Source organism: Lepidothrix coronata, unplaced genomic scaffold (genome assembly GCF_001604755.1).
Source record: "Lepidothrix coronata isolate B3197 unplaced genomic scaffold, Lepidothrix_coronata-1.0 Scaffold9, whole genome shotgun sequence".
Taxonomy (NCBI): Eukaryota; Metazoa; Chordata; class Aves; order Passeriformes; family Pipridae; genus Lepidothrix; species Lepidothrix coronata.
Genome location: NW_016690189.1, coordinates 10,055,217 through 10,071,275, shown reverse-complemented (window position 1 = coordinate 10,071,275; position 16,059 = coordinate 10,055,217). Strand labels below are relative to the sequence as shown.

The 16,059-nt window shown below is 37.7% G+C and overlaps 1 protein-coding gene across 5 annotated transcripts in view; it reads left to right on the top strand.

Moving 5' to 3' along the window:
- UHRF1BP1L (UHRF1 binding protein 1 like) overlaps positions 1-16,059 on the top strand; it is a 58,580-nt gene extending 42,521 nt beyond the window's left edge. For all 5 annotated transcript variants that reach the window (XM_017804285.1, XM_017804286.1, XM_017804287.1 and 2 more), the window contains 5 exons: positions 159-309; positions 4,148-4,404; positions 6,593-6,701; positions 9,313-9,479; positions 10,177-16,059. In XM_017804285.1, the coding sequence (XP_017659774.1) occupies positions 159-309; positions 4,148-4,404; positions 6,593-6,701; positions 9,313-9,479; positions 10,177-10,302 (810 nt within the window). In that variant the 3' untranslated portion in view covers positions 10,303-16,059. The remainder of the gene's footprint in view (positions 1-158; positions 310-4,147; positions 4,405-6,592; positions 6,702-9,312; positions 9,480-10,176) is intronic.

The following is a 16,059-nucleotide window of genomic DNA, read 5'->3' as shown; positions in this document are numbered from 1 at the left end:
TAGTACCCTCTCCTGGCTCTTTAACCTGGTCTGATTCAGCACCACAAATGCTTGGTTGTGCTTATGGTATGGAAAAGGTTTAAACAGATCCTAGAAACAATAATCACTATAAATTCATCTTATAATCTTATATTGTTTTATCTTGGTTTTATTGACAGATGTCTGTTGTGGTTTTTCAAGTATTTGGTGTTAATGGTGAAATCGACATCAGGGGTGAAGACACAGAAATATGCCTACAGGTCAACCAAGTGATACCAAATCAGTTGGGAAACATTAGTGTTCGACACTATCTGTGCAACAGAACTGTTGGTAAGAACTACCAATTCAGTGTTGTGAAACTGAAGCTGGAAATATTTGTTCTAAGTAAATAAAGATGCAAACACAGTTTTATATCAGTTCAATAGCATCCGTTTTTATGCTGGTTTAGAACTCTGATTTCTTTCCTGCTTACGGTACATTAAAAGGGAAGATAACAAATAAATGGAACCATTTATGATTGTGTGGGTAAAAAAAGGCATTATATTGAATTCTGGTCATTAGTTTGCTTTTTAAAAAATGAAGTTAGTTGCATTATGTGCTGGTTTTGGCTGGGGTGACTTAATTGTCTTCGTAGTTGCTGGTATGGGACTATGTTTTGGATTTTGCTTTCCCTATTAAACTGTCTTTATCTCAACCCACGAGTTTTCTAGCTTTTACCCTTCCAGTTCTCTGCAGTCCTGCTGGTGGGGGAGTGAGTGAGCCCTGTGTGGAACTCCCTTATGTCCCTAATAACACTTTGCTTAATGTACCTTTGTTTGAAGGGCTGTTCTTTTTTTTCAAGATCTGTTTTTCTAGATTAAATTACACCCACAGTTTAAACAGACTTATAATATTTGGTTTAAGAAAACTTTAAAAATTATTCTCTATTAAGAAAGATTAGCTGTGAGGACAGACCACCTTTTTTTTGGTGGTGGTGTTGGTGGTGTTTGTTTTTTAAAGCTTGATAGAAACAGAGTGTAGTTTCATGCCAGACATTTGCACAACTAGATCAACTAGTGTATTGTCAGAGCTTTTCTTGGGCATGAGTGCAACACATACATTCTTTGCCAGAAAACCAATTTCTCATACAGTGAGGTTCTTTCCTTGGCATGAAGTATTGGTATGCCACTTCATGTCACATTTCTTTGCTCCCCTCTGCCAGCCTTCCACATGGATTGCTGGATGCCAGCTCTGCTGTGCCATAGGGTTTTTGGGCAGATCCCTGATGCACCTGCTTCCTGCTTTTGGTTCATCTCCTTTCCTGGGAAATAGCTATAACAGCTGTTGGCTGCTATGTTTTATTTCAACCTTCTAGCAGCATGGGTTTTGTTCAGGAGGTTGTACTTCAGCTTCAGAGGTGCCACAGCCTCTGATGCCCAGGCTAAAGAACCCCTTTACTTTTTTACTGGTCAGCTGAGCCATTGCCAGCAGCTGCTGCCTGGAGCAGCTGTTCCACCATATTGTATTCAAGTATCAAGGCAAGTAGGAGGTCTAGCAGGGAAGACTCATGGCTGACCTTCAGTTCTTACAGCAGGCAAATTGATTTCTGGTTATCTGCCATATCCTTTGTAAAAGCCAGAGGGAGTAAACAGTATGAACATATCACCTTCCTGCTCTCACGTTGTGTTCTACAACTAGAACCTGCTTCCTCTGGTTTAGCTGATTATGAGAGGTTTATGCACTGGTTGATTATTTTGTGGACAAAAGGTTAAAACATGATTGGGATTCTCAAATACTTCCTTCCTCTTCCTGATGAGTACCTGAATGGGTGGGCCCATACCACTTTTTTTGTACATTGCTAGTCACTCTGATTCTGTAATGTACATCCCTCCACTGCAGGGCTATGCTTTCTGTACTGAGTCAGGAAATCTTCTGCAGCCACTGCTGCTTCCCACCTCCTACATTTATTCTATTAGAAGAACAAAGGGGGAAAAGCTTGAGAATCGGATCAAAAAAAACCATTTAAATGAGTTAACAGTAACAAAATACCACTAAAAGAACAAGTGAGCAAACGTGTACGATAATATCCCACTAGAGGCAACTCTTCCTCCGTGACCTTTAATAAAACTTTAAGTGCTACATTAACAGCTGTAACCAGTAAACTGAAGAACTATGCAAAGCAGCGAATACTCAAGTTATAATTACAGTCTATGAAGGTGTTCTGGGTGAAAACAACCATTTAAAACCTATTATACTGTTAATGCAGTAGATGTAGAAAGGGAAAAATGTGCCTAAAATCTAGAGTAAGTTGAGGGCAATGTGGCAGCTGTGCAATTCCCTGCAGGCCTGGATGCAGGACTATGCCTTTATCAGATCTTTTCTGGCAGGAGTAACAAAAGAAGGGGGGATGGAATATGGCAGAGGTTCTGTGGGAAGGACAGTGATTTTACTGAGACCTTATCATGCTTGACATGCTTGTGAGAAGGAAACAGCAGTTCATAGCAGCTTCCAAATTGTTTAACGAAATTTTTACTCCATCTTCCCTTGATTCTGCCTCTTTCAAATATCTGCAAGATAACTAAAATTGACTTAATGGCTGAGATTGAATGTGTGTCTTTTCCTCTGCTGTTTTTCTGCACTTTGGATTCTTCCAGCAATAATGCAGGCATTTTCTGGTGCAGAAATGCTTAATGCACATACTGCTTATTTCTTTATCTGTATTTGTGGGAAGAATATAAAGCCTTGAGGGAAACAAATTTTCCCAAACCAATTGCAGAGATTGAACAGTGGTCATTGTTCTCCCATCTGGAGAGCCGCCCTTCTTCTTTTTCTCCAGGACTGTTGGTAGCTTATTTGCTTCTGTTTGGACTAAAGCCAAAAGAGGTAGCTAATACTTGCAGTGGAGGTATTTTTTTGTTTGGTTATTTGTGTTTTTTGTTTGGTTTTGTTTGTTTGTTTTTTGGGTTTTTTTTGTTGTTGTTGTTTTGGAGGGGGGGTGTGGAGGAAGAAGATGAGTTTTAGCAGTTCTTAAACTTTGGAACGACTGAAGGATGGAGCCATGGCTGCTGGTGTTGTGGAAACCTCTATTCACAGAGGTAACAAATGGAAAGATTCTGGTTCATAACAGAGGCTGAAAATTCTCATGTTCATTTACAGTTCTTCTCATTGGTTTTTTGTCAGCCCAGACTGACAATGTGTCTATCTGCTCTCACTCTAGTGCCAGTAGATAAGACTCTACTGCTGTGCCAGGTCGTCCATGAGAACTGGGCACTATACAGAAAGAGGAACTCAATTAATCTACAGATAGGAAAGCAAATTAATTACTTTGTCAGGCTGCGGTAGGTCCAGGCAGCGTCTGCTGCATGTTGAACTGACATAATTCAGTTGATTTTACTTGGGTTAGTTTCCTGAGCTGTCTTTCAAGTTTCAGTGCTTGCTTTTGTATAGTTACTGCGATTATGAGTTTTGTCTTACAGATAATTTCTGCAGGTTAGCCATCATAGCGATCAGATGACTTGAGAATCTCATGGTGTAGTTATGTCTGGCAGCGAACCCGCTTTTTTGTACAAGAAATGGATACTACTCCCCCCACAATCTGGTTACCTTAAATTATTATCTAACGTATAATGTAACAGATTTTTTAAAATGTTTTTTAGAACTTTGTAGTTGAATGTTGTAGTTATCCTTACTGATTAAAAAGCTAATGAAATTAAGAAGAAACTGCCAGGGGTTTTTAAGGTTCAAATCTACTGCCACTCAAAAAATGGAAGCACTATGCAGCCACGTTCTCCATCTTACTGCATTGCTATTCATGTTTTCTGAGTTAGGAAACTCAGCCTTTCCAAGCAGTTAGTGGAAAAGTATGTGAAATAGTTGGTTTTCCATTGTCAAGGCACCGAGGAAACACAAATTTTTTTGTGGATGGTGATACTTCTGCATTGTCCTTTCTGTTGTCACAGTGAGGTACTAGTCCTTGTATGTATTCTTAGTTTATTTTTTGTACTTTGAAGTGATATACTTGGAAATTTGCTCTGAAGTTGTGTATTTGTAATGCTGCCTATTGTGGATAATACTTTTAAGGTACTTTTTGGACAATCAGTTGGACAATAGAGACAAAAAAAATTACATCATAATTGGTTTTTTGTACGGTGCTAAATTTTAATGCAAATTTGTTTTCCTTTTGCAACAGGTTCTGACTGTAAATCTGTGACTGGATCTCTTAATTCATCACCTGAGATTAGTCTGAGATGGGAAAACGGTCCTAGTGCTGTTGTACATTCACTGCTAGCTGTGAAAAATGGTTTTCTTCAGTGTCACGTGGAGAACTTCAGTGCTGAATTTCTAACATCTTCCCTCACAAACATTCAGCATTTTCTAGAAGATGAAACTGTTGCAGAAGTGATGCCTATGAAGATAAAAGTTTCTAATGCAAGGATTAATTTAAAAGTACGTTAACAATGAGATATTTGGCTGCTTTAAAAGAAATTGTGTTCTTGTTTCTTTGATGATAAACTACTAATCTGGATACAGTTAACTTCAAAGAAATTGCTATCGTACTCTGGAAGGTCTTTAGATAACACTAAAACAATTTAAAAATCCATAGATTTGGTTAGCTCTGTGGTATGCCTAGAGGGGAATTATCTGCATGACCAAGCTATTTGTATGAATTAACATTTTATACCTTTTCCTCCTCTCCTGAGTCTCTCTTGTAGAGTGACAGTGTCTGGTAATTTTAAATGCAAGGTATACCAAGCTTCTAGAGGCACAATGTGGGTTTTCCTGGTTGGGCTTTTTTGCTTAGCAAAGTAATGGTTTTCTAATTACAAACCACGGATTTTAACGGTTATTTCTCTCTCCTACTTGGAGGATAACTGAAATTATCCTTAGCACTTGCCATGCAATGAAAGTTCAGTACAAAAGAAGGAAAAAGGTTATAGAATTCCAGTTCAAATCACTTATACACTGTTTCTTACAACCCAGATTTCATGTTCTGCTCCACCTAGAAACAGATACTAAATAATGCAAGCTTTTCTCACCACCGTAGTTTAAAATAGTAACATTAAGAGGACACTCCTGCTAAACTCTCCTTGGGGATTTTCTTTCAGCCATGTAAAGGAGATAATGAGTCCTGTACTGCACAACCATTGAATATAAAGATAAGGACACTTTTTTGGGGGGTGTGGAGCAATAGTAACACAAAGAAACTTAACAATAATTGTACCATTGCTTTGGAAACTATTAATCACCCGTATAAAGTCTGAAAAGAGTGAGGACTGGAAGAGCAGCTCCAGTTCTACATCTGAGGCTAAGGCCTTGATTCTACCAAGATCATTCTTGATTGGAAGGGCAATTGTTATCTCTATCTTGTTCTACTCAAACTGCATCAGTATTCCTTCCCTCAGTGATACAGCCTTTCCATCCCCTGAGGATCCTTAGACATTCCTGTAGAGCTGTTTTTACTACAGGATTAGCACAAATACTTTGTGTAAGAGCTGTGGATCTGTTCCTCAGATTTCAGTGTATCACAAATGTGGATGCCCAAATGCAAATAGGAAAGTCTTTACATATAGTCATTTGCATTTAAAACCAGGATTGTGCTGGGTTATTGGCAAGAAGGCAGACTTAAGCAAAATGTTCTTGAGAAAGCAGCTGCTTGAGGTGGGGAATGTACATTAATAAACTGGCAACAAGAGTCTCCTTGGCAGCAAAAGCACTGAAGTGCTCGCTCAGCAGTGCACACAAGTCATGGTGAAGTTATTCATGATGGTTGAGAAACTGCAAATTTGATATACAAATGTTTCATTTCTATAGAGTTGTTGGGTAATAAGGAACAAGAGGATATGGTTTAAATGTTTGCTGCATTGCCTATTTGATGTAGTGTGTTCTTCTATTGTTTCTGAATGATACGATGCAGTGTGTTTTATGGCAGGGGAAGAATTTAAGAAAGATTATTTTCTTGTTTGCATTTTCTACTGCAATCTCGATGCTGTTTCAAGAAACTTTGGAAGTTATATCTCAATATCTTTGTTGGTATGTGTTTAATGCTGATATGTATAGTTTGTGATTATACTGGCTGCATTACTCTGCTTGACAGGGGTAATGAACTATAAAGACTTCCTGAGGAGTCCCCAAAGAACTAATTTGTGAAGTTCCTCTTCTGTTGAGTACAGTAATATAACTAAAATGCAGCTGGTGGCATCCCAAGCTAAATTCTAAAAAGACAAAATCTGCTCAAGAATGATAGCTGTACCCATTCAATCCTTAAAACAGTTCAAGAGAAAATCAGATACTATGTAGTGCAGGCTTCTTATCTCTGACTTGGAAGGCTCCTGAGCTAAAGAATGTCTTGAGTTGGGATATAATCTTATTGAGATGCCTGTGAAAACACTTTGAAGTATTTTAGTCAGACTATATATTGAGTTCAGCAGACTTATTCCACAGATAAATTTGAGCCTTTAATACGATCCCTGGGGGAAAAAAATGGAGGCAAAGTTTAGTGAAGATCCTGTTAGAAAATTCTACTTTGAAATGTTCCCTTTCAAGTTTCATTAAATCCACTTATGTTTAAATGAACATCCTAATTAGCTATTTTGATTTCCTGGTAAACTCATTTTCAAATACATGTATTTTTTAGGATGATAGTCCACGTGAAAATCTCAAGGCATCTGAGGTGGTACCCATAAAACTGCATATTGACATACTCTGGATAGAAAGAAATGATGATGGCACTTTTGTCATTAGAGGTTTGTATAATCCTGCACCTTGATATCTCAGTTTTATAATCTTACTGTTATTTCCTTTGTGCGTACATGTGGCTAATAATGAAAAGATAACTGATGATAATTTGTGGAAGCTGTTGTTGCCATATGCCTTAATTCTAAGTGTTGTCACATAGAGGAAAATTACCTTTTTGAATAGTATACTGGCTGTGATAACCCACGGCTGAATCGGCCTGAAAGAAATAAAAATATGCATACAACATCGTCAGGAAATGTTTCATCAGTGCCTATCACTTCATCATGGTAATTTTAAGGTTCCTTTGAGTACAAACCAAACAAAAAAAATGCTTTTCTTTACAGATTACCAGGATGGTTACCATCTTTGTGGTTTTGTGTAATATTTATTTTGTAAATAAAAGACTATTTAAGAAGTGCAAGTAGCAATTTCCAATTCTGTGTATCACAGTGCAGTCCTGGCAGCAGGTTGCACTGAGATTTGCATTTAGAATAGTGATTTAACATTCTACTTTTCATGAAGCATGTATGTGCTTACAGGATTGGGGTTTTTTTAAATGCATGGGCAAATACTAAATACTCACAACAAGGCAATACATATAGAGCTGGAACTTTACTGTTGTCTTTCACAGATATGTCAAAGAATCATAATCTAGGTTGGAAGGAGCCTCTAGAGGTCATCTGGTCCTACTCCTAGCTCAAAGCAGGGGCAGATTAGATCAAGTTGCTCAATGCCCTGTCCAGGCAAGTTTTGAGCATCAAAAAAGGATACCACAACCTACCATAAGTAATCCGTCCCAGTGTTTGCCACTCTTATGGTTATTTTTTTTGGTGTTGTGTAATTGGAATTTCCTTTGTTGCAGCTTGTGTCTATTGCCTCCTGTCTACCCTCTCAGACAGAGGTGCTTGAGCACTTGTCAAGCACCTCAGGGACATCTGGTCCATCTTCTCTATACCCTTTCACTAGGCAGGCAAAGGTGGCATTAAGATCACTCCACAGTCTTCTCTTCAAATTTCATGAGTGCATGTTGCTGGGCCCCTCATTTGTACATCATGTGCTCCTGGCCACAATTCTCTTGGTGGTCCTCTGCTGTCAGTATCTATACTTTCTCACACTAGGGAGTCCAAAACTGGATCCAGTATTCCAGATGTGGTCTCACCGGTGTGAGTATTGGGGAATAATAACTTCCCTCATCTTGCTATCTATACCCTTGCTAGTACAGCCTGCAATGTCCCTGGTTTCTGCTGTCAGAGCTCACTGCTGACTCATGATAAAGCTTGTTGACCAATGCCTACAGGTCATTTTGTGCAATTTTGCTTTCTGTTCAGTTGGTTCCCAACCTATAGCAGAGCAAGAGGTTATTGACTCTCAACTGCAGGACTTCACAGTAGCTTCAGCTCAACTTCATGAGGCTCCAGTTAGTCCATCTCTCCAGCCTGTCCAGGTTCCTCTGCAAAACAGCTTTGCCCATCAGTGTGTCAGTCACCTACCCTTCAATTTGGTGGAGTTCACAAAACTGCAGAGTGCACCCACCCTTTCATCCAGGTCCTGAATATGTTAATCCAGCAATATGCAATGTATTGCATGACTTGAGGAAGGCTGAGACTGGATGACTTGAGAGGCTGCAGGGTGATCTTAATGCCCCCTTCATCCACCTGATGGGAAGGTATATCAAGGATGGACCAGACTTCTCAGAGGTGTGCTGTGGCATGATTTGCTTGTATTTTAATTTTTGCACGTTATCTAATGCATTGTGTGAGTTCTTAAAGATGTACAATGTATTTTGGTCATCTTTTTATACTAAACATTTAAAGTTTAGTAATATAGTTAGAAAATAGTTTTAAGGTTTCTTTCAGCTTGTATTTTTTTCCCTTTTTGCTGAAGTGCTTTGATCCCTATATATGTCTTGGACTGCTCAGGTACAGTGACTTCAAAGGCATAGGTTAAATGCCATCTGCACATCAGCGATACATGTTTGTAGTGCTACATTTTTAGAGTCCTCAGTGTGTGTGGTGAGAGGAGGGGGTAATGAACAGAAAACTCTTGTTTAGAAGGAAATGTTTAAAAAACAAAACAGTCGCAGAGTATTTTTTAGACTACTGAGAACCATGACTCTCACTTTTCCTCTTGGTGTACAACAGTATATTTTAACAGATATTATAGTGCACTTCAGTTACAAATGCTAGAAAGCTTCTTTAATGCCAAGTAATTAAAGGTATTATCTAATTTAAAAACTTGATCCAGCAGGTTTATCTCACTGTGTCTTCAAATGTAAATGCAGTCTTCAGAGAGACCTGTAGACAGTATATTAATAGAAATATTAATGGTTCTCAAACTTCTCATTATTCAGAGTGCATATTCTGTGGTGATGCTATTGGTCAGTATAAAAATGTGTTTATTTCCTTCAGGCTGGAAGTTACATATTGCTCCTTCCCTCCTTTTCTCTAAAAGGTTATGAGTGTTAATTTTTTTTATTGTTAAATTTGATTTTGAGAGGCTAATATAAAAGTACTTAATATCATAAATATATTTGTTTTAGGTGTTTTTAATTTTGTACTGATAAGAACCAACCTTTAAAAAATTTTGACAAAACCCCTATGCCCTATTTCTGTGATACAGATAATCAAAAAATAAATGATGTGTCAAAGATGAATTCAAGTAGTGCATTGCAGCAAACAGTGGAACCTGTTGAACGTAAAACAAAGGACCAAGCCACACAGACTACTTGTGAAATTCCCAGACCTTCTAAATCAAGCAGAGATTCAGCTGACTTCCTTAAAAATGAGGTATTTAGAATTGATTTTTACTTCCCTCTGCCCCCTCAAAATTATGTTACAATCCTTAATCATCATAATTGTTAGGTTATCTGGGGGTGGGATATACTTCTGTTTAGAAATCTGTTTGAGATGGAAAATATGGATCACGGATATTACAGTATGGCTCAGCAATTTAATACTGCTTTCTAAATAGGGTAGTAATACACTGCACACTGATTCTTTTCCTTTACATCAGAGGGAGTTTTATAAGGGAGTTTTCTTCTCCCCATCTCCCTCATCCTTGTACAACACATCCCTGTACAAACACAAGGGACTAGGCTGTTTAGTCAGACCCTTACTAATCTATCAATCATACCTGGGTTTTGAATCGATGAGGACAGAACACATCCACACATCAGTTTGGTTGTTTTTTCTACTGCGTAAGAATCCGTTCCTGGAGCTCAGAACCGTGGGTCATTTCCACTCCACTCCAGAATAGAAATGGCATAGCTAAAACACTGGCTATCCTGCCTTTTGAGCTAATTGCATCAGCTCTCTCTTGTGTTCTGCACTCATTAACTGGGAATCAGTTGCGATTGACTCAGTCCCAGCAAGCCTCCGCCCAGGAATGAATGTGAGCATATAGTATTTTAAAGTTACTGTAATGGAAAAAGTTGTCAGTATGCAGGAATACTAACAGCTTTGTCTTCTCAACCGATCACTTTAGCTTATTGAAGAAAATGAATGTCTAAAACGGGAACTAGCCAAAGCCAAACTGGCTCTTGCTGAGGTCCAAATGGAAAAAGATGCCCTGCTTCATCACATGAAGAAGATGAATGTTGATCATCAGTAGGACAGTGTTCTGGCAGTGCAAGAACATCAGAACTTCAGGTGATGGTGGCATCTAAAATACTGTCTGTAAATCACTTGAAGATGTGGTTATTTTTTTGGTCACAGACAAAGTTTTCTCATTACAAAAAAATGTTTGTGAACTAGGTACTATTCTGAATTTTTCATTAAACATTGTAACTTTTTTCAGCTCATTTTAAACTGAATTGACTTGGGAAAACTCAGTTTGTACTGTACTTTATTAATTTACAAACGAAAAAGTCATATCATCTACTTTTAATATTATCAAAGGAAATGTTATTTTTAAAATGTTTTCTGAAAAGTGGATGGCTCAGCTGTGAAAAAAGGTGTACCACATGTACCACACCTCACTAACAAACTGTACCTCTGTTTGTTAAAGATTTGTTGTTTGATTGTTACCAGAAGGTATCCATACAAGATGTTACATTTGCACTATGATGATATGGGCTAGATCCTCTAGAATAGTATAGCTACTGAAAATTAAAATACCAGCCCCTAAACTGGCCCTAAATTCAGTGTAATTTGCCCAGAGAGGATTTTAAGAATAATCCTCTGGTGCTATAGACTTCCCTATACCGTTTCCATATGTGCTCCTAAAATACCACAGTAAATGCTGGAGAATTTAAGTAAGAGGGCATACTACTGGGCTTTCCTTCTGCATGAAGGTCCACTGTATCTGTACAGCTGATGTAACTTAGACATTCACACTTCATTTTTCCTCTCTCTGTGATGAGGATATAGCCCTGCACTAGGATCCAGCCCTTTGTGACAGGTGAGCTTGGAGCCACTTTGCATGCATGTCTGATTTCTGCACAACTCATCAGACATGCCCAAGGATTCGGTTCAATGTATTTAAATATGTAGTGTCAGTGCTCGTGAGGGGGGAAAATCCTACAGGGATTTATTAATTGTATATTGTTTTTTTTGATAAAAAAGTTGTAGAGAATCACTTAATTACCCAATGAAATTGTGAGATTACATGAAATGTAATTATACAGTTTAAATCATGGGTGATTTGTACAAATTGAACAATAACTTTCAGCTAAAAATTGGTACAGATGGATAAGTAAAAAAGCACAACACTGTAAAATAGAGAATATAAGAGTGTGCTTTTAAACAATTTAGGAAACAACATATAAAACTATAGATGCCTGTAAGAGATTGTCTTTGCTAGAAGTAAAAATGACTGAATAATTTAACTAGTGACCTTGAATCTGACAACTTAAAATCTTTTAATTGCTACCACAATTGTTTCTGCTCCATTGGATGTTGGAGGGAAGTTTTATTTGTAGATATGCAGGCAAATTTCCTAAAGTATTTAGTATCCTATGGTTTGACTTTGCATATGCAGGCTGTCAAACTCGTTTTAATTAAAATGGTTTTCATTAAAACTTTTTGGAGGACACATAATTTGCACTGCCGAAAATAGTTATTGAAACTGTGTAGATTTTAATGAAGAACTCTGTGGAAGAACTGGTTCAGGCACTATTTTAAAGCCTGCCTTATGAACCCTCATTGAAACTCCCCTTAATGCCCATGGAAATTTTTATTTTATTATTCTGAATAAGATGAAAAAATATACATACAATGTTTCTAATAGAGAAATTAAATATTTGTATTTCAACAGTTATTTAAGACAATACAGCAATTTCACATAAATGCAATGTCAGATTCAGGGGAGTATTTCTCCACTGGTTTAAATCTGGTTGGTACTATTAAAGTAATTCTTACTTGGTTTATCCTTGCCAAGATCTAGTTAGAATTATTCTGAAGAAAGGAATGTACAGAGCGCTTAGTAGCATGTTGCTAGAATATTACATTGAGAATTGTCTAATTTTTAAAAAGAAATAAATAGCAATATCAAATGCCTGTCTTTATTACTGCATAAGCTAGTACCTGCTTCTTTTGAGAAAAGCCAAACACAAATCAAACTCAAAACAACAGCCCAAACCAGCCCTTCTCAGATGTTGAAATTCAGGGTATCACTTCCTAGCATTTTGTTATAACTGAATACATTTCTACTTCATGGCAGTTTTGCAGTAATGAGCATCACATGTGCACAGTTCAGAAGAGATAGGTGTGTTTGGTTGTGAGCTTGACAACACTGAGAGTGATAGTACTGTGTCACTCTGAAATGAGTTTTGCTATTGAAAAAAATGCAGAGGGAAAGTCAATTTATTCACTTTTGAAAGTGCATTTAGGTTATACTAAACATAGCTATGAAAAGACTCAGATTAAAAACAAAAAAGAGGCTTAATTCATCCTCAGGCTCTGCCAGTGTACACAACCTCCTTAAATAGGAACCTCCTAGATAGGAAATGTTGTGCAATCAGTAGAGCTTCTTGAATGAATCACTGCTTTTTTTCTGCAAAGAACTTGGAGAACCTCAGTGTATACTGAAAATTGACTCCAGAAGTCCTGCAGGCAAACTGTTAGCAAGTTTTATTTTTATTTTCTATGGAAATTTAAACTGGTCTACAGTTGAACACTTGTTAGCTTGTTTAGAAATACTGTTTTAATGCCTAACGAAGCTTTCATGTTAGCTCACCCTGAAGAGGCTGTGCCCTTTCCCAGGCTCGGTCATTGAATCATTCTGGCACACCCTGTTCCAGTTCTCACTAACTCTTAGCGTTGTTGGGAAGCACCAGTTTTAAATCAAAATTATGTGGCCTTACAGTATTACTTATAAAAGGCCTGTTGGAGAGGCAGCTTTGTGGAGATCATGCCTGTTCTCTGATGTCCCTGCTCCCTGGATTAAGCCCACCATGGCTGTTGGTGCAAGGGACCATGGCACTGGCTGGGAGGGAACTGCCTTTTTTTTCCCCCCTCCTGCCTAAGTCCTTTATTTCCCAGTCCCATTAGCAATGTCTGTTTGGACACTGTCTTGATTAGGAATTTACTTGGGAGTCTTAAACTGAGATCACAATTGATCTCTAAAGGATAACTGCTAGCTATAGAACACTTCCTACAATCTGACATGCTAATGGTTACCTTTATTCAAAATAATTTTACAATAAATGTAAGGGGAATGTGATAATAAAGGAAAAGACTTTATCAAGCATCTACAATTCCAAGAGTACAAAATGTATGTAAGGTATTGCAGAAGCAAACTCTCCACAGTGACCAGATTTCACGTAAGTAATGATGAGGAAAATGGTTTCTGTATGAAAAAAAAGTGCTTGTCTAGTTCTTAAAACATTCATTCAAAAATGCTTGAAGCAGATTTTCAGCTCACTGTTGCCATCTGCAAATTTTAAAGAGCACTTCAGATTCCAATTCAGCTGTTGATACAATTCAATGTCTTTTTATCTATTGTAGGGACAGAACATGACCTTGCTAGTATGTTAAGTAGCAATGAAATTGTGGGCACTTGCTGTGAAATCCACTAATTCATCCCTCCCAGTAGGGAAATGAATTTTTGACAGCCCTGCAATACAACTTTATCTTTTTTTAATTCCAACCCATGCCACTTCACTTTTGCTGACTAGCTTTTGAATAGCAGCCCCCTTTCCTCTGCCTCGGTGAAGATACCTGTCAGTGTAACCTACTGGCAGGCTCTGTAGTGCTGAAGCACATCTCTCATGTCCTGAGGCTAACACGTGGTTTCGAGTGGTGCAGGCACTAATGCTGTGTTTAGTTCTGTGGCAGTGCCACTCCTCATCTTGTACTGCTTAGTATGGAACCTGAAAGCAAGAACAGCACAAAGATCACGCTAATCAGTATTAAGGGATGCAAAACTTGTATAGGAATAGTGGTCTTTGCTGAAGGAACAAAGCTCTATTTCTCGATAAAATTAAGAAAAAGTGTTAATCATAAGATCAATGGTAAATAGAAGCTGTGTAGTTACAGTTCTAGGTATTTTTAGCATGCTTATATAAAAACTTAAAAATCAGGAACAATTTTAATTATGAAATATATTTTTAACACTTTAAAATTAATATTTAAAAAATACTTTTGCAACTTACAGCTTTTAAATATTATAGAATGTCTCGCAACTATGTGTCACACTACTTGCTAGCTGAAACAAGTTGCAGGAATTGAATTTTCAAAAATCAACCTGTACTCTTAATAGCCTGTGTTCTCTCCCAAAATAAGGGGTAAATTTTGCATCCCAAAGAGATGAATCTTTCATATTGCCACTACTTAAATGGGTAAATATTAACTTTTTTAAAAGGTTATTTTGGTTTTATCTACCATTGCCCAAGCCATCCCTAAACAGTTACATTACAGTATCTGTATTTTGTTATTTTTTCCACTATCTCTTGCCTTCCCTTTAGTTGCCATCACCCATTTTCATATGAGAAGTGGAATATATGTATTTCCTAAAGCTTTCAATCATGTAATGTCAGTATGAAATCTTGCATTGTCTAATTTCTGAGAGCATCGTTTTGGAAGTAAAAATAAGATGCACTTATGCCTTATCTTCTGTGAGAGTAAAGCTGGTAGTGAGTGTGTGGAGCATAATGCTCGAACTGGTTAATGCAGTTCTCCTAGGACAGAGTATGTCCTACCATTAAACCACCATGATTTAATTTAAGATAATTGGTAAGTAATTTAAACATTTGACAGAGACATGAACAAATGAGCACTTCAGAAGTGGTAGTCTGAGCCAGCAAGCACTGAATAAAGAAGCAACCTCTAAGCAGCTTATCTGTGGAACAAATCCGGATATCTTCATATTGTCTACAAGCCTCAGTACACCATTACCACGGAAGGTGCAACTGCCCTAAATACTTCTAGCAGTGCAATTATATTGTTCTAGTAACTTGAAGTTTCTCAACACTGGAAAAATACTTTTGCAGTGAGAATTACCATACTGCAGTCTAGGATGGTTAATGTTTTACTAGTAAGAAAAAACGCGCTTAACCAGTTCTCAGAATGCGAATTTTTTAGTAGTTTTTCGTTTAAAACCGCGACTGGTGCAGAGCGCTCGTCCCGCCGCCGCCGCTCGGTGGCAGTGCGGGAGTCACTCGCGGCCTCACGTCCCCGTGGGTACCAGCGCGCCGGGCGCCTTCGCCCAGCAACAGCCGCATCGCGCTGGAAAATGGCAGGGGAGAACCTCGAGTTCTTATAAATTTTTGATGCTTAATCTCATAACATGATTTTAAACCAGGCTTTTTTTTTTTTTTTCACTTTTAATATGGATGGCTTATCACTGTTTCTACTGCCGCCTTTATGGCACACTTCCTCTTTAAACAAATCACATGAACTGCCTGAACAGTGTTAGTGTTTCTTCCCCCCTTTAGCTTTAAATAAATTCTAAAAGCTTATTTTTGTACATATTGTCCCTTTTATGGTAAAATGTTTACCAGATTTGTTGTTCTTTGTCATTATCTGTTAAAAGTTTGGATTATTTTGTCTGGTTTTCCTGTCACTGTACAGATGAACAACTCCACCGTGATATCAACAATTTATTTGTTCAATTTTCTTGCTAACTAGGAAAAACCCCCCATTTTTAATAAACTGAGCATATAGAGAGGTTTTCTGTATTTCTTTGGGAATAAACAAATGTAGTGCTTTACAAATGCTTACCTTCACCAGATGGTAATCTAACAAGATACTTTATATTAACACTATAGTGTGTGGTAAGTGATCTGGAGTTACTTCTTTTTATATCCCGTTTGGTTATTCAAAAACTTTCAGGCAGAATGACTAAGCAGAGAGAAAAGCATTCTATATAAAATTTACTGTAGGAATGGGGTCGCTTTATTTTTGTCAAATAGAGAAAATAGCACAGAAA